Genomic DNA, 25,321 nt, shown 5'->3' on the forward strand with positions numbered 1-25,321 from the left:
TTCACCATGCGGCAGATCTTGGAGAAGATGGCTGAATACAGAAACGACACATACCATCTCTTCATAGATTTCAAAGCCGTATACGATAGCATAGCCAGGGTAAAACTGTACGACGCTATGAGCTCATTTGGAATCCCGGCCAAACTGATAAGGCTAATTAGAATGACTATGACCAACGTCACATGCCAGGTGAGGGTGGATGGAAAACTCTCAGGACCTTTTGCTACCACCAAGGGTCTGCGCCAGGGGGACGGGCTTGCCTGTCTCCTATTCAACTTGGCGCTAGAGAGGGCCATCCGCGACTCGAGGGTGGAGACTACGGGAACCATCTTCTATAAGTCAACCCAGATCCTGGCATACGCTGATGATATAGACATCATTGGTCTGCGGCTCTCCTATGTAGCAGAAGCCTACCAAGGGATTGAGCAGGCGGCAGAGAACCTCGGATTGCAGATAAACGAGGCAAAGACCAAACTGATGGTGGCAACATCAGCGGACCTACCAATAAATAATCCAAATCTACGTAGGCGTGATGTACAGATAGGTGAACGCACTTTTGAAGTCGTCCCAGAATTCACCTATCTTGTGTCAAAGGTCAGCAACGACAACAGTATGGAAGTTGAGTTGCGCGCAAGGATGCTGGCTGCCAACCGGTCATTCTACAGCCTGAAAAAGCAGTTCACCTCAAAGAACCTGTCGCGACGGACGAAGCTGGGACTATATAGTACCAGTACTCACATACGCCTCTGAGACATGGACACTGTCCAAATCTGACGAAACCCTCTTAGCCGCGTTCGAGAGGAAGATGCTCAGAAGGATACTTGGCCCCGTATGTGTGGAAGGACAATGGAGGAGCCGCTATAATGACGAGCTATACGAGATGTACGGCGACCTCACTGTCGTACAGCGTATTAAGCTCGCCAGGCTCCGGTGGGCTGGCCATGTTGTACGCATGGAAACGGACGACCCAGCCCGTAAAGTCTTTTTAGGCCGTCCACAAGGACAGAGGAGGCGTGGTAGGCCCAAATTGAGGTGGCAAGATGGCGTGGAGGCGTCCGCCATTAAGGCCGGGATAACGGACTGGCAGACGAAGGCGCGAGACCGTGAGCGGTTTCGGACACTCCTGAGGCAGGCCAAGACCGCAAAGCGGTTGTAGCGCCGGATAAGTAAGTAAGTAAGTAATGTGATATTAAACAATATATATGAAAAGCTTTTAAACAATTTCGGATATACACTGTGGACTGCCATAGACGAGCAATCATATCTGTATCATATTTCTTTTTTTGTTTAAATTATTAAAGACAAACACTCAAATTTTAAATCATTTCCTTTGTAGAACCGCTTTACGCAGTCATGCCCCCTGCTAGGGGTTACGCTATGGATAATGTTTCGGATGGATATCACCCCGGCATGTTAGAAACCGAATGTGTCTTTCGAATAAACCACTACATTTACACACATACACATGTATGTGCACATGTAAGGAATGAAATGAGTTCTATTTCATTCGCTTCGCGGGTAACTGCAGCGACCGTTGGCTACGAAAGGTTACTTCAATAAAGAAGGAATTAAGCATAGGATACTTACTTCTTTTTTCATGCCATTGTATTAATCATAGCCTCTCATAACACATACCACTTGGCATTCATATTTTGTAAAATATTACCTGTTCCATTTCTTTATTATATGCCGTTGCATTCCCTCCCACCCGTTTGATTTGCTCTCTGCGCTCCTGTTTCGATCCGTGAATACAATCCAGCCCATCCCATGAGTATGATAAATATTTTACTGTATCAATTAAAATCTGATTCACAGAACTTGCACCTAAAACTTTGCTTGTTATGTAGAGAAAATTACACTGAACTGCATACAACTATCCGTAAAAGCGTACAAAATCTCGCAACGCAAACGTATAAGGAATGTAAAACGTATTAGCGCTTCTCAGTTTGTTACCATCTGCCTTTCGGCATATCCCTACCTTCTCGTCTGGGGTAAGTTAAGAAGCGATATACCTATAGAACTGTTGTGTCTGTTTTATGCAATCAAACTCGTTAGAATGTCTGTTGAAATTATGCAGTGTTATTATAACTTTTGGCCGTGTGGTTCTAGTAAAGAATGCTAACCTGTGAACTTGGTAGATAAACAACATAAAACAATAGTTGTATGATGTATGCATTCCTTATTCTGATATGCGGTGTTCTAAACCCTTTTTTAGCTGCGTTTCTTCTGTTGATTATCGCCATTATACAGTTGCTTCTAGTAGCTCTTATAACTTGCTTCCCACTTTGTCGGGCAGCGTCGTTATTATTTCTAGAGTCTGTTGCACTAATAGCGTGTGTGCAGAATTATCTCCAATCGAAGATATTCTCGATCGGCGAATGGTGACGAATGGAAGAGTTAGAAAATTCGTTTGCTCCTATGCTGCGTATTTGTTAGTTTGCTACATCGAGTCAATCAGCTCGAACGTTTTGAAACTATAAGGAACTGGTTATGCTACTGTAACAAGGTGTACAACGTATGACAGCTAACTGGAATATACGGTCAGCAGATGACAAACGGTAAACCAAACGTGTAAGGAACTTTTAGGGCCAATTTTTAAATGTACTCATTGAAGCAATCGCCAAAAGTGTAAAGATTCTTGTTCGCTAATTAAAAAAAAAAACAATAATTTAAGATTCACTCCCACTGCGTACAGATTGCACATAAGTATTTTGAGAGATCGTTTTAAAACATACTAACATTCACAATAGAAAACTAAAAGGAAGCAATAATTTCGTACATCATACCTATACCTATTTCACTTTTCTGTGTTTAAATCGTGTACTCTAGCACATTGGAGTCACATTGGTGTTTCTCTCACCATATTTTATGCAAACTATCCCAGAATGCAATAACGTTCGGAATTTCGCTACGCAATCCTTATCAGCTCTGTTGTCACTTTTCATTCTAGGCTGTATAGTTTAAGGAAAATGATAAAGTTATTGCAAATTATAAAAATCATTAAATGAGTATTTGCCCATGTTTCGACTTTTTTAGTTGTGATGTTCATCCTTAACGAGTCTTGAGGATGACTTCCATTGGAACGGTCGCCGATTGCTGTGTTATTGCGCCATTACTAATCCCGTTTGGATGGGGTTTGGTTGTTTCCGCCGTCTTCTTATCGCTTTCCGGTTTGAGTGGAATTCTTATTTTTAGTTCTTTTTTGCGCGTTGGAGGCGGCTTTGTAGGTGCCCTAGGAACATCAGGTAAACTACACACATCCTTCAGGTAGTTGTACACCGTTCCCACTCGATCCAGCAAGCGGTTAGAATAGCGATGAGCGGTACGATCGACGACCGATGGTGTTTTAATGCAATCATCTCCACCGAATTCACATACCTACAAATGTAAAAATAAAACATTTAAATCCAAACATATTTGATCGTAGGGCAAAAAGATATTTCTAAAGAAAAGCAGAAGTAAATTCAAAAGAAGTCATGTTTTACAGGTGCGTTTCGATAGATTTTTCAGCCTACCCGGTAATGATGCAGAATAGCTGCATCCGCCGGAACGTTCAACGACCCTCGACCCGGACAAAACTCCCACACGAAATGATTCCCTGCCTCGATGACAGCTTCCGGTTTGCAGATGTATTTCGACCGCTGTTTCTGTGGATGCAGTTTCGATCTTCGGCGAGTCTTCCGTTGCGTGGTCAGCGCTGCCCGCAAGTGTGCCTGCCTGTCTGATGCCGTGTACATGTGCTCATCGTCAGCAAATTGTAGATAGAAAAATGCGTTCTGAAAAGAATACGCTCCCGTGTTGCGATTATTGATGCGCTTCGACAACCATCTGAACCGGCGTAGCGTGGGTGACCAGGGCAGCATGTAAGAAGAAAACAAAACACGTAATTATCGTCATAAGCAGAGCATCGAGTGTCATTCAACACTCTCACTCTTGCGCTTCACCGTAGCATATTTTTCAAAGGCATACTGAAGTGCATACTTCGGAACCACTTACGTGATGAGATCGATCAAAGTGTCATTGTGGTGCGGTATGATAAACTCGTCCAAGTCAATCAAAGCAACATGTGAATATCTGCAGGATGGGATAGCATAATTGATTATTATCTCGCCTTTGCTGCAACTAGAAACTGCCCCAGAGCATCGCACTTACCTGTACATACTTCTATACAAGCAGTCATTGAGTGATGCAAATAGCCCCTCGGTACGAATCTCTTTTTGGGAACGCATTCGTAAATTCCATGGCAAAATATTTACAGTAATTTTTGGCTTTAGTTGTGCAGTATTGTCTTCATTGTATTTGGTAGGCATGTGATAAGAAGCATCGGTCGTATCGACCGTTGAGCTGTTGCGTGCCTTTGCCGGGCTAGCATCCTCGTACGGTACGATGTGCTGTGGCAGATCGCCATTTACGTAATGTTGTAGCACGCAGGACGCTTTTGGGCCAATCGTGTGGTTGTAGAAAGTAAAGTGACTTACGCCCAGCAAGTTATTGAGCTCCAGAAACTCCAACAAGTACAGGGCCTATGAAATAAATAAAAAAGAAAGGAATACCATATTTAAAATGGGCAGTCTGCAAACAAGTGTTGATATGTGATATTACCTGATCATAGTTGAAATGTAAGGGTTTTACACACACCCCGATGCTGTTCGGAATGTTGCTAAATGTGCGATTTGTAAAATCAGGATCCTATATTGGCGAGTTGCAAAGAAAAGCATAAACAACAGGTAAAAAAGTTTATTTGTAGCATTAGATCTTTTTTTATTTCCTGCATAATTGATAACTAAGTTCGATTTAAAGTTTAAGCTATGTTTAGCTATTGACAATCTTACTAATAATCTTACCACAACATAAATCAATTTCAATTTCTACAATACGAATCAAATTAAGTAAAAGACATTAAGAAGATACTCTAGATATGATGCCTGAGTCAAGAATACCTCATCAACCTCATATTTTTATTTTACAGAAACTATATGACCGCAATAAAACATTACAAATATCGGTAATATTGCAATATATATTGGTAAATATCTATATTGTAAGTGCACCTATGTAACAATTGATAAAAACAACATACAAACTCATTTTTTAATTTGTAATATTTCTTTAAAAAGAATTTATCTGTGTTTGAAAGGGTACGAGTATCACCTTACGGTATATCATTCATAGCAAGAAACTACTTACGTTGTCTGTATTCCGCAGCATGAGTACGTTGCCCGGGGCCGCTCTTATCTTACTAACCACACTCACAGCGTGAGGAATTTCTGGATACGGTCCCCTTATGGGACACAGGATAAAGCAAGCGCTATATTTAAGATTCCAGTTCTCTCGAATGATCTATAATGTAAGCGTTGGGAGAAGACAACCAAAAACCTTATTCTAGTAGCCAAATCACCATTACGGTGCAAACTCCCTGCTTACTCACCTTCACGCGTGCCATCACCGAAGCCGATCGATATTTCGTACTGTTTACCCCAGTTTGGTACCAAAACCGGCACCACACTTTTTCCGGACCACGTGTTTTGGTTGCCCCAATAACACGCACCAGCTTGCCGTCACGTCGATCATAAAAGGCGGAAAACACAAAAAACTTGTACCTGTCGAAAAAAGTAAAATATGCAAAACGAAACCGGGTTCATCGTCGCACTATCGTGTCGAATGCACTCGTATTCAAAGCAATTACCTTGTACCGTTAACTATCTCCCACGAGCCGTCCGTGGGCTTCATGTCGGCCGGAAAGCGGGGCAGCGTTTGCTCGATCTTCGACGGCAACATCTGACCCCAAGGCACAACGGGAGGGTTCCGCGGCTCGGCCGAATCTGTTAGCACGGATATGCCAATAGAGTTTTTCAGATCTTTGAAATTGATAGGAGAAAAGTACAACCATTCACTAACGGCAATGTCTACCCAAGGATTACACAGTGAGAATAGAACCAAGTGCGTAGCAAGCAAGGGAAATGCAAACTAAAGATTCTTGCATTAATTGAACCTTATGCTTAGTGAAATTATGTGTAGTTGAAATTAAAATAACATGAAAAGTGTAACGATTCAAACCCAACCGAGTGATACTGCTATTGGTAAAACAAATCGTTCAAATAAACATAATACAAGCAGCAAATATAGCAACCAAAAACTATGTATTCGCTAAAGTCGACGAGCCGACGCAAAGCAGTATACCTTTTTGATTCTTAAGAATGTTCTTCACAGCTGCACCGCCGTACTTGGTCTCCCGCACGAAGATTCCTGTGTCGTCTAGATAGTCATCCTGTGGAGGCACACACACACGAGGCAAATCCCGAGCCCGATTCGAACGAGCAAGTAGAAAGCAAAGGGTTAGTGTCGATTGTTTCCGCTACCGTGGTACTACCCGGCTCATTTAGCTGTATCGACTGCTATCTTATTAAGCCTCCACGCTTACGGAATAATTTAGCTTCAGCTTACCTTCACGTCGTCATAGTCCGGGACAGATTCACCGAACCGGCCTCCATTGCTGCCGTGCCGCACGATGATGCTACCCGCCCGGCCCCGGTCATCTATCATGAGCACCTCCGTCAGGATGATCAGCCCGAAGACGGCGAAGAACGCTACGACAATCAGGAAGCTCATGCCCGCTCGCTCCCGCGCTCCCCATGACGTTTTCTTCATGCGCTTCGTACGGGAGGACATCGCCGCTGCTGCTTCCTATCACTTCAATCGGCGTGGCGTGGATTATGCCTTCTCCTTCTCTGTGTCCGATGTCTGACGGTGTCTTAGCGAACGAAACCTCCGGCAGCAGTCTTGGGTCGCAACGTGTCGTGACGTGTGGAGAGTCAAGGATACCGAGGACTCAAACAATGACGTCGTGTGGAAGGAGTCCTCTGATAGTGAACTGATGGTTGCATGCACCCACACACACGAACGCACAGCGATACATTCGTGAGGACAATGTCTCGTTAGCGGTGTCCTGATGGTCGGGCTGGTACACGAGTGATGGGCCGTTCGGTTTTATCCTTTCAACACGACAGTCCACTTCCATCTGCTTTGCGGCATTGTGGTTGACATTTAACCCGTAGATCGTGGCTATACGATACGGAAAGGACACGATCATATACATATGCTTTAACAGAAGCTACATTGAATTCATGAAATTGCCGGTGGAGCCGACGGCTGCACTGCGAAGCCTTTGCAAACACTTGCAAAAGATAATGCTCATCGCAAATAACGACAAGCACATGCACTCGTTCCGTTGCCGGCTTCGGTTGCCTTGGCTGGGCGGGGGATCGCCAACCGTACCCGGGTAGGCCATCCATTGCAGCCATTCTGTTGGCGCAATGATAATAATAGAGTGGAAAGCGTACAGCGCTTCGTTGTGCAAGGCTCGTAAAATTTTAAACATCACTTGCAGCGCACAACGCAAACCATATGAACGTGGAGGACAACTTAAAGACGCTTTTGCGACGTGGCATGCAATCGGCGTCGAAGAAATCTTTTCAGTTTGGTAGTAGTATCTTTAAAGACATCTGTTATGCAATCGTAGATATTGCAAACACGATCTTTTGCTTTCACTTATATCAATTACAAAACTAGATATGGTTTAAGATATGATTTCGAAACAATAATAACTTTATAACATAATTTTATCAGAGTCAAAGATGTAAAAATATTACGATAAATCAAAAGGCCTAATGTGACACATGAAGAGAACAGTTCTTTTGCTACATCATTTGAGGTTTTATCGTCATGCTCTCACAAACTCTAATAATCTTTTATCAGCTAGGAGTGGAAGCTTATCGTGCGTAGTAGCGGTCGGGATCGATAAATATTTACCATGCATCTGCCGCTACGTCTCCTAGGGAAATTATGCTGGTTTGCATACGAAATGCTCGAAAATGTTCCTCCCATCTCCTCCGCTTCAAACTTTCCACCCCCCTAATGTGCACCTTATTTATTGTGTTCGTTGTGCCACACATTACGTTCTTCCGCAACAGGACCATCGAACTAACAAAGATATCGCTGCTGCATCACCGATGGGCTTGGCCGGTACGTCCGCTGTTCCGGTTGACACTCATCAATAAAGTATCTAATATATTGCCCCAAATAAACGGTACACCCCATCCTTTACCCCATGCAGTTGTCCGAAAAAAGTATCCTTCTGCTGCTGGTTTGATCTTGGTCAAATTTTTTCCGTTGTATAACAAAGTACAATCATTTCGTAGGACACACGAAAGTTAGCAGTATCAAAAGGGTGTGTTTCAATGAATCCCATGACCACGATAAATGTCAAGGATCATCCACTTTCTCATTTCTATGCAATTCTTTGCTTCGAGTTGCTTGAAGCAAATGTGTCTTTCCCACGAAGAAATGTAGGTCACGGCTGGGTTTTTGTTTTCGCTTAGCAAACGCCTTGAAATGGCCGGTCAAGAGGCAAACTGTTGCCAGCAAGAATAGTCCGTGCGGATTAAATGTGTTTCAAATCTATTTTCCTCTTTGCTCAAACATCCAGTATGCTCGAAGGTATGGTATGGTCTGTTGAGCTTGTGCATATCTTAGTTTAGAAAACCATCCACTATTATGGCTATGTTCATCCGAGATTCCGACAAACGTCATGCCGGTTATGAAACAAACAAATAACATAATGTAATCCACTACTTACGGTCGTCGTGTTAGGCCAAATATTAGCAAACGTAGCCTCCGGTGTTACCATCAACAACATTCGAAGCTGGAATTATTCTGTCGTTTGTCGAGTTATTTCACTTTTTCCACTTTAGTGGCACACACCATGCACAGCGGTAGATGTGTGGAACGGTGGGAGGATTTATGTTTGTCAACCAATGATAATTGAACGACAGCTCCGCTTCTGTGCAAATCTTCACGTTTAGTTCCCTTCACTTTAACAACCCCTCTCCGAAATAAGCATCAATTTCCACAATATCGGTAGGACTTTCTCTCACAACACTTTCCTATCGCCGCACGGGCAGGACACATCTCTTAAGCACAAGCACATTTCACACCAGTCGGGGTGGAACCAACCCTAGACGGCCATATTTAGTAGCAAACAGCTAGCATTGTTTTGACGAGCAGCGTACAGGATGAACACTGACACTGGACCGACGAAAACTAGCTCTGTTTTCCGTGCACTGTTACGACAGTCTGAGTGCGTGTTGGTGTGTGACATAACGACGGTACATATCTATGCACAAAATCACTAACACCAATGGAAATCTCTTCGCTCTGTTCAGGGAAACGGCGCTAAAAGGATTGCCTCATTTTAGCTTCTGTCGTTGTTATTTCACATCTTTTTCACCAGCAGTATGTTTGTTGTATGTTTTTAATATTTTTACCTTAAATTTTATATCCTTATGGGTGCTTTGTATGCTTCTCACACGAATGCAATAGATAATTTCAACACGTGCCATTTGTCATTGTAAGCAGGATGGAAGTTGGTATGTTTATGTACTACTGCGCAGGTGCACAGTGGGGTTTTCTTTTGAATCTACTAATACTTATACATTTATTTGACATCTATTAGCACGGAACAATATTTTCTACAGTTGTCAGAATTTATTATTATTATTTTTTACAACTTCCTGATAACCAAATCAGCTCTTTTTGCTAATCATTTAAATTCTAGAGAGTTTTAAAAAATATGAAGAGATGTTTTTTTTATTGTTTTATTATTTCAGCTACACAACAACTATCATACTGGCTAGAATTATTAGTATCAAAGGTTGTCAAACTTAATTTTAGCAATCAAACTTATTCGAGTAGATGCTGCTCTCTTATTTTGCTTTGTTTGTTAATTGTTATTAATTTGAGTGGGTGATATTATAGAAATAACAGAATACTTGTTTTTTTTTTTAATTTTATTTTGTGGTACATGTATTCCTCGAAACATACATGCCTGTTGTACATGGATTATGAGATATGCATTTATTTTGAAATTTGACAGTTTTTCCACATTGCAATAGTTTGATCGATTATTTGTCATACCTAATACAAATATCCGTTATAGATCATTCAGAATCGAAAAAATAAATCGCCTTGGTGAGAATCATCTTCTTCTTCTATTTGGCGTAACGTCTTACGCGGACATGTCGCCCTATACAGGCTTTCGAGACTTAAGAATCATATGGTATAGATAATTTACCTGCTAAAACCACCCTATTCAAACATAGCATATAATATTTTGATTAAAGTAGGTAAATTCGTCTTAGGCGGAAAATGTAATATACACGGTTTAGTTTTACATCAGATGTTTGGTTTGGATCAAACATGTTTGATGAGACATTAACACGATGAAATGTTAATACTACTACTAATCATATCTATGTATCCAAAAGCACAATCAATCGTTTTGAAAATATAATTTATTATTCATTCGTAAAATTGTCAAATAAGATAAAAAGTTACATCATTCGAAAACCAAAACTTTTAAAATAGTGTTTAAATGTGTGACGATCATTTTCACGATATAGACGATAGTTCTAAGGATTTCAAGAACTACATGTTCATAGATAGAGCTACTCCCCTAATCACAACTAGTAACAACTTAAACGGCCTGTTTAAAATTCGATACAATTTGATACAATACTATGATACAATATTGTATATTCGTTTCAGACTTTACCAAATTAAGTCAATTTGTGTGACTTGATGTGTGATCCTGGTGTACGTTTAATAATACAAAAATATTTTTCTGTCAGTTTTCACATTTTTCACTCATGTTTCATTTATAGGTTCGACACCCTTATCGCCATGAAATGTTTCATGAGTTTCGAAATGTTTCATTGAAAGTATCATAACGAAAGTATCTTGATGTTTATTTTTATTATTACTGTTGTTTGTGGTTCAATATAACGTAATGCACCATTTACTGCTTAATACGAATAATGTTTCTTAAAATTTTAAAACAATTCCGCTTTCCAAAGGCAAAACGCAAGAAACCCAGTATGTACCCATATCTCCGTATTAGAGACTCGGAGTCAAAGTAATCTTATCAGCAAATCTTATGCTTTGGCTCGATGTTTTGATAAAAAATAGACCTTCCCTTCGTAGCCAAAGGTTGTTGATGCATTGATCGCATAAACGGTTTACTGTAAAGTCGTGATGGATAAATACGAGGAGAATTTGTTGAGGTTAAACATAAAAATACGTGACCTAATTACACAACTCGACTGTAGTGAGTACGGCTCATTGCTTTTATTAAAGTGTGTAGTTAATAGTGTTCTGATATGATATCCTCATTTCAGTGGAAACCAAAAACCGGAAGCTTCAGCAAGAAAACAATGTGCTAGTAGAAGATGTGGCAAGCTTTCGCGCACAGTATGCGTTATCCGAAGAGGGACGGCTGCGTTGTAAGTCGGTGCTGGAGAAAGAAATAGCTCGTAATAGTGAACAGTACGAGGCACAGGTGTTGCTCAAAAAACGATACAATGATCTAATTCGCGAGTACGTTACGCAAAACCAGAAGCTTAAATCTTATGAACAAAATGCTTTGGAAGTGAAACAATCTAGAGCGAAAAGAAAGCAAGCCCCTGTTGAGATTATTGGCAAGTGGATAATACAACTCACACAAAATTTGACTTCCTTGGAAATGAAGTAACTATTAATATTATATCATTTTCTATTCTCATTTTCTGATAGGCAAGCTATCAGACATAGGAAAACCTAAGGCTATCGAAGACAAAGTAACCTCACTCGAGCATCGCTGTTCTGTTCTGGAGAAGGAACTTTACAAAGCATATGCGACAATTGATGATTTAGAGTTTGAACTGGAATCGGTAATTGCTGTGCCAAGTGATTAACCTAACAAATATTAAAAAAGTTATTGATTTTATATTTCAGATTGACCATCTCGAAAATACAAATGAACGGTTGGAGCAACAGATTAAAGTTTTAAAAGCTCAGCTAGACCAATGTCATTGTGAACCGCTAACACCTGACACTGCAAACAGTGTGACTTCACCATTGAGTCAAGATACATTGTAAGCTACTTTACTTTACCCTCACGCTCAAATCATTGCACAGCTAAAGTTTTATGTTACTAATAACATTTTATTGGGTTTCTCATTCTTAAGCTACCCATTTGAGAGTGTAAAAGACGCCCAACAAAGTTCAACAGCAAAAGGACCAGAGGTAAGTTAGGCTTATGATGGAGTCTGAAATACATATTGAAACTAAAATCCATTCGCCAATTCGGCTCTGCGACCCAGCTAAGATTCCACGCCCATGCGGGTCGCCCATGAACGGTCTACAATGCCCACGGCGATCACAATCGCGTTCGGGAAGGACATCTAAAATATGGCAGCGATCGATTCATTAACTATCAACTAGTGTTGGCCTACCACCAGGTGACTGCGCAAACCATGCGAAAGCCATTTGCTTGCAATTCTTCCCGGTCAATTTAGACCACATTTTGGCGCTCATTGCCATGTTTTGGCAATCCGACATCCTTTCTGTCTTGTTCACCCGCTATCCCATAATGTGGTATGCCTGTACGCTGCGCTTTATCGGCACTTAAACGAACTGTTCCAATTTGGCACTGCACATAATGGATACAAAAAAAAAAGTTCCTCTTTCATAGCCGCGCAGGTCACTGCGGGTGTTCAAAGCCATACAGGCTGGTAAGTGAGAGTTTTTCAAGGCTGAACTCGGCTGAAGAAATGTTCAACAGGGCAGAGAAAGGGGTCGCGAAAACGACGTTTAATTTAAAAGCGTACGAAACAGCCCATGTCTGTCGACCTCTTTCGTCGGCGTTTCCATAAGGCGAAACGACCAACAACAACAAAATCCACACAAAAAACGGTACCGGCACAATCATCCACTGACAGATAGGTGCACCCGGTGAGTAAATAGTAAGCGATTGACTTCACCACCGAGGTCGCTGTAACGATCATGCTTCAGGAGCAAGTTGTAGATTCATTCGAGTTAGTTCACGCATTTCTGTCTTCTTGATTGCAAAGTCCTGCAATTAGTAACAATATCCTCAATCCAATTTTAAATAATATATGTGTATCAACAAAAAATATTCCACACGGAATTTCGAACCAGTTTATTATGGAAAATTAAGCTATTGGAGGTTGAACATGATACGCTATAATTTATTCATTCCCAACACTGTTCAATCCTTTTACTCGTATCGTAATACTGCGTCAGGCAGGTAAATGAACCAATTACACGGAGTTCGCCAATAATCATTCAACATCGGCTCGCTTTTGCTCGTTCTTTAACGTGGACCCCGTTTGCTCCAGACGGCACCTTTGTACGTGGGTGATTGGTGACCTCTTTCTGTGCCACGTTTCGGCGGACGTATGTGACTTAAGATTGAAAGTGATCAAATCTCACAGATCGTAGCTTCAATTTTCACGGTCGAGGACTCAATCCAATATGGTGCAGCTTTTGCTGTTACATCACACAGTCGCTAAGAGGGCGAAAGTTTTGTTTTGTGGCAATTTACTATCACCATTTTTTAGAAAATTTGGGATGAGGGAAGGTTTTCTTTACTTTGCTTTGCTTTGGAGCAGTCAGATGTCCAATAACCTATAGACGCCTGCATAAACAAAGCTAGTCAAGTTTAATTCTCATCTTTCACTTTAATAAGAACTGATCGTTTGTAGTTGCATGGTTAAATGAGTTTAGTAAGCATTTACTGACCGGCTTTACCAAGTTAACCGTTACTTCCAGCATACAGGGTTTCCCACGATTTATTGGTTGGCTCCCATCAATTTTTGGAAAGTTCCCATATTTTTTTGGTGCGTATCCACGATTTTTGGGCCGTACCCTGTAACTTAAGTATTGCAATAAAATATTTATATTTGTAGATAGTTAGATTTGTTTTTTTTTTTAATTACAACTTTTTTTCGAAGTTAAAAACTTGCAAAATTAAGTGTTTTCTTTTATGTGATTACTTATGTTTTTTACTTCGTAAATGTTATTTTTAATCGTTTTTACAAATTTTATACATATTTACGTATATTCAGATTATAATACACCTATTGATCAACTATTGATTGATTTAAAAAAAAATGCTAGGTTTTTGATAAATAAAAAAATCCCCAAAGTGACTGCATCGCATAAAGGCGTCTGATTCCTCATGTTATAACGGTAAGCGCAAAGTCAAGTTCACGGCATTTTCGCTCACAAATCTTCTTCACAAGTTGCCTCTCCTACTTCGACGTTAATTTGCACTTTTTTGGGAACCACAGTAGCGGGAACTGGTTTCCTCGAGAAAAAAAACACCCACAAAAGATCAGATTTCATCAAACGACATATCAGCAGTGAAGTAGATGAACTGGCACACGTTGATGGCACATCCTCCGTTTGCCAATCAATGTCAATTTTGAGTTTTATATTGTTTAATTATAACTGTTATTTTGTAACCTTTTAATAATTTAATATGAATTATAAGTAACATGGACATACTTTGTAATTAATATACTACAAATTTCCAACTCTTCTTTACAGATCTACCACAATTTGACTTTAGATGATCCGTTCTGTGTGATGGAAGAAAATTTAGATAATATACAAGAGCTAACAATACGCCAATCAAGTGTAAATCGTGCCTCAGAAGCTATGGAAAAAGAAGGACATCATGCACCAAACCAAAACTAATAACAGCAAAAAAAACATTGAACAAAACTCAAAGATACACTTGTTGAATTATGCAAACCAAGTATTCAAGTATCAGTTATCATTCATGTTACACAGTTTTATTTGAGGTTAATATGTAATCAAAATCAATATATACTTCTGGGAGGTCCCATGGTACAGTCGTCAACTCGTACGACTCGATAATATGCCCGTCATGGGTTCAAATCTATAATGGACCGTCCCGCCGTAGGAAGGATTGACTATCCGGCTGTCTGGTAATGAATCAATTCTCGAAAGCCAGTATAGACCGACATATCCGCGTAGGACGTTACGCCAAAGAGAAGAAGATATACCTCGTTAATAGTTAATTTGATTTAAAAAAAAAATGAAAATCTTATTAACATCGAGCTCCATCATTCCAATCAACGCGAAAGGAAGAAATTGAGACGTGTGTATGAATCAATCTTCAATTTTGTTTCATTTCTCAAGCTAGCATTAGCTGCAAATTGTCCCACTCTTCAATAATTGTGAATTGACGAAATAACACATTACAACAAGGTCAATCTGTTGATGACGAGTTGTATAAGATCTTTGTTGGTTATGTGCAAAAATATGTCTCCAACCATGCCACAGAGTAAAACTGAACGAAAAATGTACACACCGTTGATCATTACCATCGTTCGTTTGCAGATTGCAACGCAGCGGCTATAAAAGTCGTGTCGCGAGATGTCAATCAACTTTCGTTGCATGCCACACACAGCAACATGGCAGCTGGGGATGGATTGGGGAAGGATGAAAAAATGTAAGGAACGCATTTCCCGCTCCCCATGGCGATCTTACCATTCACAAATATCGGTGGTGCCGCATCGTTACACAACACCCAACTTCCATTGAATGACCATCTTCCAACGATCTGCTACGAGCGCATTCGGAATGAGCGGTTGGATCAATTCGATGCTAAGAGTGTCTGTTTACTTAACACACGTGGTACAGTCTATGATTTCTAATGAACAGTGTTAGTAAGAACACTGATTGCTTCTGTATCATTTTGGTAAAATAAAAATCATTTTTATTCAATATGCATTTGTGTGAGTGTTTGCGACATATACCACATGATCTCCAGTATCAAAATGACTCATTTTAAATTCAGATTTAAAATGTGGTTCAATTTTATTGTCTGCGGGTATATTCCAAAACGACTTCCATGCCAATCTTGTAGCCTTCTTTCGTTGTTTTTTTCATTTTTTTTTTTCAAATACGCTTTTCGTCTGATTGATTGATCCACTCTGCAGGAGTGAGACGCACCTCCAATTCAAAAATAATTGAGACATTCGGCATGCAGATTAATGATTATAACAAGCATGATTTATATCGCGACGCATATTCGCTTAGCAACACATTTGCCTGAACATTTTTATTTGATACTTTTGTCTTTCTTTGCTTCTTTGCATCATATGTAATCAATTGCAAATGATCAAAACTCGCCACATGACGGCATATACACATATCCATCTGTTGAAAACACTAAGGCTAGGCTAAGTTGTTTCACCAAATTTCACATACCCTTTGTGTGACCTCTACCAAACATCCATCCTCAGTGTGCAGTCAAAAACATGATGAATGCTTTTAAAGGGCTTTTGGCTTTGAAAATCCCAAGAGTATCTAAATATAGGTATCGGTTAAGCTGAAACAGCCATCCCATGTGTCCTCGAGCACGTGCCCTTTGATGCTTGACAAGAAATTCCGCCCATCGATCCATCTTCCATCGATCAGTCACTAATTGATAAACGTTTAAGCTTAGGCGTCTTTCAGGCGTCGTATCTCGATGCTTGCTGGCAGGGCGGGATTTTTCTGTTTCGAACGGACAAGTCCTTGCTAGAAGATTAATTAAAAAATGCGTGGATTTGAAGCCACTTTGCAAGCATACAGTCCGGTTCACGTGGAAGGGTGTCAAAGAAGAAAAGGTTCATACATCACCTGAACTTGAACTGCGTGTGCTTCGTCAATGGCTGCATAGCAAAGGTACTCATTAATTATGTTTGCTTCTAACCATCCGGCGACCCACAACTATGGGTTGAATGTTTGTGAACGCGTTGCTCTAATCTGGATACACTTGCCGGAGGCAACGCCAATGGGCTGCATTTCCATGGGGGTAATATTGAAAAAAAACCCAATGATCTCAAAATTGAAGCATTCGACGGATTCCCCCACTCCGCATTACAGGCTTTGACCCCCAAAATGCTTCCCCGTCAATGTGTGTGTCATATGGATCATTGTCCCTTCCCCGGTACGAGCCACTGGCAGCGGATGCTAATCCGGAGCAATGGCGTGGCGCTCTGAACCCTGCAGCAGCAAAAAGGTGTGGTTAACGCCCGGAATAATGATCTCATCGTTTGGCGTAGATCCCCTTCTCTGTGTGGTTTGTGTGGCTTCCACCTGCTAGCCTGCACGATCTCATGCTAGTTTGCCTTCTGAACCGTAGGGTGAGAGTGAACGAGACAACACGTAAAGGTAGTTGCGGCATTGTGACACATTTCACCGAAAATTAGTGCAACCCCTGGCGAGATTCAGACGGTTCGGTTTGTAGGCTGGAGGGCTTTTTGCCTCGTTGAGCTTCGGATGACGGGTGGATTCCATTGGTCCTATGAAGTTATTTGGAGCAGTTTGCTGAAATCAGTATATAAAGTGAATGTTGACCCGAGAATTAGCACAGTTCACCAAAGCCTTTCAGTCAGCTAAGATCGTTGTCTGGTGTTTCAACTGGTCCTGAAAGCATACTTACTAGTTTTTCGGTCGTGATGGCTTTCAAAGTGCGTATTTCCATGTGCAGTGACATTTAAGTGCATTGTGAAAAGTGCTATTTCTACTTGTTTGATTCTAACATACGTTTCATTGTTGTTCACTCTCTTCAGTACGTCGCTCTGTTCGCTATTATCGCTGTGGCCAGCGCCCAGCACTATCAGCAGTACCAGCAGCCACAGTACCATCATCAGCCCGAATACCAACAATACCAGCCACAGCAGGTTGTTTACAAGCAACCAGCGCTGCTCAAGACTGTCCAGCCCGCTCTGGTTAAAACTGTCCAGCCTGCTCTGGTCAAGACCGTGAAGCACGTCGAATATCCCGATGCTCCGGCCGAGTACCAGTTTGCGTACGATGTGCATGATGATCACACCGGAGATGTTAAGAGCCAGCAGGAGGAACGCCATGGAGATGTCGTCAAGGGACAGTACACCTTGATCGATGCTGATGGTTACCGCCGCATTGTCGATTACACTGCTGATGAACACAACGGATTCAACGCTGTTGTCCGCCGTGAACCAGTCGAAGGTCACAAAGTTGTAAAGACTCTGGCTCCTGTTGCTAAGGTTGTTGCTCCTGTCTATGCTGCTCCGGCTAAGGTCTATGCTGCTCCGGCAGTCACCAAAGTGTTTGCTCCCCAGCCAGTGCACTATCAGCACCAACCCGTCCAGCAGTACTACCAAGCTCCAGCTCCGGCTAAGGTGTATGCCCCTGTCGCCAAGGTAGCTCTTCCGGCCGTCACTAAGGTTGCTCTTCCAGTTGCCAAGCTGGCCTATGCTCCGCATCAAGAAGCTGTCAACCACGTCCAGTTCCACGGACCGTCCAGCAACTACAACTACTAAGTGAACTCCCGCTTGTCACACTGAGATGAACGAATCTGATCATAATGAAATTCGCGAATGAATGGCTGTTACGTTAACTAATTGTAAATACAAATGTAGATACAGTGCCTTCGATCAAGGCTGCAAATGTGCTATAATAAATGATAAAATCAAACATTTCTGTTTGAAATGATAAAACTGGGTAAAACCATCTGGCCTTTTTTCACAATCTGGCCAAAAGCATCCCAAAATGTATTTGTTTCATAGTATTATAGTTATATTTTTCTGCTTTCAAATCATACATTGTTTGGATTATGCATATACCTTTAAGGCATGCAACAAAGATTTTCTACAGTTGAAGTTTATTGCTATAATAAGATTAAATAACTACTTGATCTAAAACTTTGTATGATTCGTATCGAAGCTTTCCAATGTGGTCTGTTTCTTTTTTGCTCTAAATGATGGTATTTTTATGTCCTTAAAATGAATTTTCGTAAGAATAATCAAAGAAAATAAATGATATGTTTTTTTTTAACATTCATGGTGAAAAGTAAGAACTTTGATAGTTGTAGAGCTTATGCATTCATATCATGCCATGTAGCTAGCCAATTTCACTTGTAGTTTGCCAATTCAGCTTCATATTATGTAGTTTCTCAATTTGAAGGCTAAAATTATGGCATTTATTCAGCAATTAGAATTTACAGCATTAGAATTTAAGCCTAAAATATTTCAGATTACAAATATAAAAAACTACATGCAGTAAACATGCTCGATACAGAATTAACTAATGATTTATTTTTTACTGACCAGGTAAAAATATTTTTTTTTTAAAGTTAGAAACTGTTCGAAATTTTAATTGAAAGCATAATAAAAGCAAACAAAAAACAAACCACAAACAAGTATTTCCAGAAAGATTTTTTTAAACTCATGCAATATCACGGTGAAGCATATTTTACTTCCATCAAGTTAACATTTTTAAGAGGTATCCAAAATGAATTATTCATAATGTTCGTTGATACAATCCTGTGACCCGGGAACTTAAATGCTTTGACACCCCTGGCCTAGCACAAACTAGTAGACAAGTACGAAGTGATAAAAAAGGCATCCTTTAGACAAGCGGAAGATGGAAGAAGATATTTACTTATGCAGACCTCTTGCTATTAGGGAGGATGAGCTATACCGCTTAAAAATAGGAGCTTTAAACATAAAAGAGTAACGAAAAGTAGCTAGCTACTAATCTATAAGCAACAGGTATTTTAACTAGCTGACTAACTTATCTACACTATCTAGTTACCACTCCACAACTTAACAGGTTGGCTGATAAGTCCCCGGTCTAACAAAGAAAAACACATTCTTTTGTCAAAATTCGTTTTTATTATTGAACATAGTTCCCTTCAAGAGCGATATAACGATTATAACGACCTTCCAATTTTTTGATACCATATTGATAGTACTCCTTCGGTTTTGCCTCAAAATAGGCCTCAGTTTCGGCGACCACCTCTTCATTGCAGCCAAATTTTTTCCCTGCGAGCATCCTTTTGAGGTCTGAGAACAAGAAAAAGTCGCTGGGGGCAGATCTGGAGAATACGGTGGGTGGGGAAGCAATTCGAAGCCCAATTCATGAATTTTTGCCATCGTTCTCTATGACTTGTGGCACGGTGCGTTGTCTTGGTGGAACAACAAAATAACAAAAATTGCTTGACAAAACACGCTCTGTCTCACAAACTAATTGACATACAGACGTCAAATTTTGACACGAATCATTTGAAGGTTGGTACTATATAAAAATAATCTGCATTTAATACTAGCGGCGCCGTCTATGTGTCAGACCGGGGACTTATCAGCCAACCTGTTACCAAATGTAACTACCTAGATCTACCGTATAGATTATACCAGCGGTATCAAACTCATTTGGCCACATTGTATGATACAACAATCACATCGTTAGTAGTTTCATTCACTTCATTTTGCAATAACAATTACAATACAACAGTTTAACCTTTTGGGTTTAATAAATTTAATTTTATCTAAAACACGGATTACTGAAGGACGTTTGTAGCAAATTATTTTTAGTTGGTCAAAGACCTTTGATATTTGGATATATACTTTCCATCAAATAATATTTAGTACGCAAAAATAATGACAATAACAGGAAATGACTAGCTAGATTGGTTTATCCAAGACAGAATAGTAAATGTAAAAATAATAGAAATGTCAACAATATATCGTAATACAATAACAATAACAATAACTATAATAAAAATGTCAACAATAGTAAAAATGATATGTCAATTTTATTATTCATATGTTCGAGCTGGTATTGATTGTGAACAGCATTTGTTAGCAATAGTGAGTCCTTATCTTTGATGCTATCTAAGATACATAAGGTACAATACTACAGGTCGGTTCGTTCAGTGTACTTAGACAAGTTTTCATTGGACAGTCAAGGAGTTCCACTACTATTTGGCGTAACGTCCTATGCGTACATCCCGGCGTATTCAGGCTTTCAAGACATAATTAATTACCATGCAGCCGGATAGTCAATCCTTGCTACGGGAGAACGGTCCATTCTAAGCTTGAACCCATGAAGCAAAGTGTCATACAAGTCCTTAATAATCGTTACTCCTGCCAATCGCCATAGATGTCCCCATTAATTATGCCAACATCAGAACCATAAGCTTATAACATGCAATCTAAAGTAACACGTGTTTGTGCTGACATCTGGTTAGCTGCAACTATGCCTAAATAGAAGTTAGACCTGATACTTTCCCGAAACATTACGCCCAAAAAAGTGTCAAAGTTTGCGTTTTTTATTCTTGTTGATTGAACGATTTTGTTAATTGTTCGATGAAATTGATCTTTTGCTGACCAAGTACTCTGATTGATTGCTTAAAAATTCCAAAACCACATAGGGTATATATCACTTAATTTCGAACATTCTCGATTTTGTATGATTTTGAAGTTAAAACGTTAACAGTAACTTTCAGATCCGGATTGTCAGGATGGCCAGAATTTACTGAAATGTGCTGAGGCAGAATTTACTGAAAAGAGGCAGATATGGAAAATTAATTTTGGCTCAAGGGGTCGCGGGCCACATTTCACCTGAGGCTCGCCACTTTGACATCTCTGGATTACAATATAAACATTGGACGACCAATAATTTTAAATCAATCTAGAAAAAATTACAACAATTGTCGTTGAAAGTTGCTCAATTGGTAGAAAAAAGGGAAATCCTCTTATAGGATTTGTTGAAGAAATATTATATTTATTTTCTTAAGTAGCTTGTTCTATCGCAACAACAACCGCATTGGAATACAATTAGAGTTATCAAATTGTTGTCAATCAGTTTTTTGTTGTACTACACATCACTGCAGCATCAGAATGTTAATTACTTTTTGTTAAAGTATTACTGAGCAGCTATAACAGATTTTTCACATAATTGATGTACGTAGTACTCATTACTGCACACGAATTTAGTTTGTATACATTTGATATTTTATTTACATTGTATTTTCATTACAATTGAGCTAGCATGAATGGAAGATGAGGCAGCATAAGATGAGGGTGAAAATAGAGAGTTGGTTCGCTAGAATTCGCTCGGTAAATGGAAGCGCCGTCTTATCGATCCAGTGATCGCTTAATAGTGCTGGTCGTAGTGAGGCTGGTGGCTGTAATGGACCTGAGGGGCGACGACCTTAGTGATCGGGGCGCTGTATACCTTAGCGACCGGCAGAGGGGCAATCACTTTGGCAACTGGAGCGATCGTCTTGACGATCTTGTGTCCCTCCAGGGGCTCACGGCGGACGACGGCGTTGAATCCGTTGTGCTCATCGGCGGTGTAGTCAACCACACGACGGTGGCCATCGGCATCGATCAGAGTGTACTGTCCCTTGACGTCATCACCATGACGTTCCTCCTGCTGGCTCTTGATGTCACCAGTATGGTCATCATGTACGGAGTACTGGAACTGGTACTCGGCCGGGGCTTCTGGGTATTCGACGTGCTTGACGGTCTTGACCAGAGCGGGCTGGACGGTCTTGATAAGAGCAGGCTGGATAGTCTTGACTACGGCTGGTTCATGGTGATACTGGTGGTACTGTGGCTGGTAATGGTGCGGATCGTAGTGCTGTGCACTGGCAACTGCCAGGAAAGCTACGACGGCCAAGAACTGTGAAAGGTTTGTGGAGTTTATAAAACGTTTGCTGTGATTATTCCCTGTTATCGTTCTTACTTTGAATGCCATTTTATGTATTTTTTTAGATGTGGTAGCTGTATGCTTCACTACTCGATTGTGTTCCGCTGAAGGCTCTGAATGAACTGATGCTGATTTGTTGCCAAAATTCGCTATTTATATCCGATGCGATGCGAGCCCCCCAAATAGTTGAACTATCAACCCCAAGTGATCGGTGGCAGGTCGTGTCTTGTCAGTAATGCTGTACGGCATATTCTTGCATCTTTGCCACTTCCAATGCGCCACATTCGTATAATATTCGCGACCGAGTTTTTTTGGCCCCCATTGATTATCTGTTTCCAATTTTTTGTAGGTTGCCCTCTCTACAATCCGTCCGATCAGATTGTTCGTTTTTGGCAGTACATGCAAAATATGATTTTTGTTATTTTTCTCCATTCTTTCTACCATTCCGCGCAAAATCACTCTCACAAAACGCTTGCGGGCATGATTCGTTGGTTGCAAAAATCTGTCTCCCCTCCTAATTGAAAGCCATCACGTCGAAGGCTTCACGTCACAAAGCGGGCAAGCGAATCAGTAAAATCTATTTAGTGAGTCACTATGGTTGAGCAGCCCATCGTTTGAGTAGGACCATCTAGCAACGAACAAATATTTACTTAATGTATCAGACATCAGCACTTGTATAATATAAGAAATACTACAAAAGCATATTAAAAAAAACATATATATTTCAAAAACCCTTGACTGGAATTCCTAAATATTTCACAAAATCTTTCAATTTCGACCTCAAAGTAATTAAAGTTATCGCTTTTAGACGTTAAATGACATCCTAAGGTAAGGTGCTTCGAGGCTGCCTAAAAACCAATCTTATGTGTACCTCTCACATTGGGACAAAGTTGCGTGTCCGATTATTTAACATGCATTCCTATTGAAAGATAGGAGATGTTATATGTACAAAACCAATGGCTAACGCTGCTTTGGGTTTATGGTTGATTCAAATTTGGCAGCAACGGGCCCGAAGCTATCCCAATCATGTCTACCATGACCTTAACATTCGATCCTTCGTTAAATTTCCCACGAAATCAATGCGATGAAAATTATGCGTTTAAAAAAAGGGTTGTTTTGTGTTCATTATCTATCAATGATCAAATTTTGAACATCAAGAATAGACCATCATAGTACCATCATTAACAAAGTTCCATATTCATAACTCTTATTCCACATTACTAATTATTTTTAAAGTAATCATAGCGATGTAATATCTATCATATTGCAGACTTATACACTTCATCGTAATGTTTGTTATTGCTCGATTAGCTTTTGATATTGTTTAAAATTTAGTAAAATTCAAAAATCAAGTTGTTTTAATTGTTTTCATTGACCCCAATTAAAACTATATATTACGCGCATATTATTTTTCTTCCTCTTTCGCCCAAAAACCGTTATCGGCCAAGTTCTGCCTGTATCACTAATGCGCTTGGTTATGAGTGACATATTGATTACCCATAGCAGGATAGTCAGTCCTACGTATGGGCAGCACGGTTTATAGGGGACTTGATCTCATGCCGGGTATATTGACCCAACAAGTATGAATGGAACACTGTACCAGAGGACCAACCTTTATGATTGTTTATTATTTTATTATGTTATTTTAAGTCTTCAAACATTGCTATGCTTTCAAATCATAAAATGACATCAAATTTTAAGATATTTCCAAACTATCTATCAAAATGAACATCAATCAACATCTGACAAATCTGTTAAATAGCAAACAATACAATTTTTTTTTCAAAAATTACATAACACAAGACATTTTTAAAGTTAATTCGGATATGTATTCCTGAAACTCGTTTACAAGATTCGACTATAGAAATTTTACAGAAAGTTATTTGTATTTCCATTGATAAAAAAATCATAAATAAATTAATGAATAAATAAACTTTACGTTAACTCTCTTTTTATTTTCACACTTCAAAAACCCTATACGTGCTCAAGTTTACAAAAAAGTTTTCTTATTTTTTTTATACAATGTGATGCTCAAAAATATCATTTATATTTATATATTTCTTGTGATGTTGAATCTTCGATAGTGACATACTTGTCTGATATTAAATTTTATATCGATTATTTTACAAACCAAGCTCACTATTGATACAGGCCAATCTTGTCCGACATCAGTTGTTGCGCCAAAGAAGAAGAAGAAGAAGAAGAAGAAGAATTATGCGTTCTATCCTTGTAAATCCCAATAAATTTCTCAATTGACTTTAACCCTCAAACAAACATGAAATAATAATATCAACATGGCAACAAGTAGATTGTAGTGCCCAATACATTTTTAAATACTTTCATATTCTAATCGTTTTGCAATAACACCAGTAAACGATAGAACACCATATTATTAAACAATCATAAAACATAAGACTGTTTTTTTTTCTCTACCAAGTTAGTAGTAGATTACCGACATGCAATAGTTCTTGGAATAATCTTTTCACTGTTTCTAAAGGAGATACAGAATGCTCGTTTTTAACATTAGCTGTTGCTCATGCAATACTTTTTTATGCAACAGTTTTAATCTAAACTGATCTGGCAGGTTTTTAATAAGTGCACATTGTTAGATTACAATCCAGTAGCAAATAAAATTATGCGTAAAGTATGGAATATTTAAATTCAAATTATCTAAATCTAGAGCAAATTTAAACCATATCCCAAGACTGGTGCTTCTGAAATCTACTATGGTTATTCTTTGAAAAAAAAAGGTTTTGAATGCTGCAAGAGTTCGTAAGAGCATTTAAGATATATTGCAGTAAATGCACCGTAACATTATGTACACAATATGTGTTTACAGTAATCATTATATATTCACAGTATTTATCGGGTTGAATACACTAAACTCATTACATTGTTGAAACCATTACACAAGAAATGGTACATTATC

General features: G+C 39.6%; 4 protein-coding genes across 6 annotated transcripts; 2 read left to right on the top strand and 2 right to left on the bottom strand.

Moving 5' to 3' along the window:
- Window positions 1–1,648: 1,648 nt before the first annotated feature.
- LOC120903000 lies at window positions 1,649–9,414 on the bottom strand. Of its 3 annotated transcripts, none has more exons than XM_040312158.1 (11): window positions 9,324–9,414; window positions 6,445–7,062; window positions 6,181–6,268; window positions 5,687–5,858; window positions 5,429–5,600; window positions 5,188–5,340; window positions 4,603–4,689; window positions 4,153–4,523; window positions 3,997–4,074; window positions 3,516–3,828; window positions 1,649–3,378 (listed from the first exon to the last, which is right to left on the bottom strand). In XM_040312158.1, exons 2-11 carry the CDS (start codon window positions 6,667–6,669, stop codon window positions 3,052–3,054), a joined length of 1,986 nt encoding a protein of 661 aa, XP_040168092.1. In that variant the 5' UTR covers window positions 6,670–7,062; window positions 9,324–9,414; the 3' UTR covers window positions 1,649–3,051. The 3 variants fall into 3 exon arrangements, with proteins under 3 accessions (XP_040168092.1, XP_040168093.1, XP_040168091.1); XM_040312159.1 differs by lacking the exon at window positions 9,324–9,414 and adding an exon at window positions 8,636–9,314 and having other exon boundaries at window positions 5,687–5,822; XM_040312157.1 differs by lacking the exon at window positions 9,324–9,414 and adding an exon at window positions 8,636–9,314.
- A 1,662-nt stretch (window positions 9,415–11,076) lies between these two features.
- LOC120901031 (myosin-13-like) lies at window positions 11,077–15,653 on the top strand. Its single transcript, XM_040308735.1, has 6 exons — window positions 11,077–11,161; window positions 11,232–11,531; window positions 11,626–11,762; window positions 11,827–11,966; window positions 12,060–12,117; window positions 14,446–15,653. The coding sequence occupies exons 1-6, from the start codon at window positions 11,089–11,091 to the stop codon at window positions 14,593–14,595; spliced, it is 858 nt and encodes a 285-aa protein (XP_040164669.1). The 5' UTR covers window positions 11,077–11,088; the 3' UTR covers window positions 14,596–15,653.
- A 1,517-nt stretch (window positions 15,654–17,170) lies between these two features.
- On the top strand, window positions 17,171–18,395 carry LOC120904534 (pupal cuticle protein Edg-84A-like). The gene is made up of 2 exons (XM_040314619.1): window positions 17,171–17,384; window positions 17,487–18,395. The coding sequence occupies exons 1-2, from the start codon at window positions 17,373–17,375 to the stop codon at window positions 18,216–18,218; spliced, it is 744 nt and encodes a 247-aa protein (XP_040170553.1). The 5' UTR covers window positions 17,171–17,372; the 3' UTR covers window positions 18,219–18,395.
- A 3,274-nt stretch (window positions 18,396–21,669) lies between these two features.
- LOC120901954 (larval cuticle protein A2B-like) lies at window positions 21,670–22,524 on the bottom strand. Its single transcript, XM_040310334.1, has 2 exons — window positions 22,429–22,524; window positions 21,670–22,365 (listed from the first exon to the last, which is right to left on the bottom strand). The coding sequence occupies exons 1-2, from the start codon at window positions 22,438–22,440 to the stop codon at window positions 21,835–21,837; spliced, it is 543 nt and encodes a 180-aa protein (XP_040166268.1). The 5' UTR covers window positions 22,441–22,524; the 3' UTR covers window positions 21,670–21,834.
- Between the last annotated feature and the right edge of the window lie 2,797 nt (window positions 22,525–25,321).

The sequence above is a fragment of the Anopheles arabiensis genome, chromosome 3 (assembly GCF_016920715.1).
Source record: "Anopheles arabiensis isolate DONGOLA chromosome 3, AaraD3, whole genome shotgun sequence".
Taxonomy (NCBI): Eukaryota; Metazoa; Arthropoda; class Insecta; order Diptera; family Culicidae; genus Anopheles; species Anopheles arabiensis.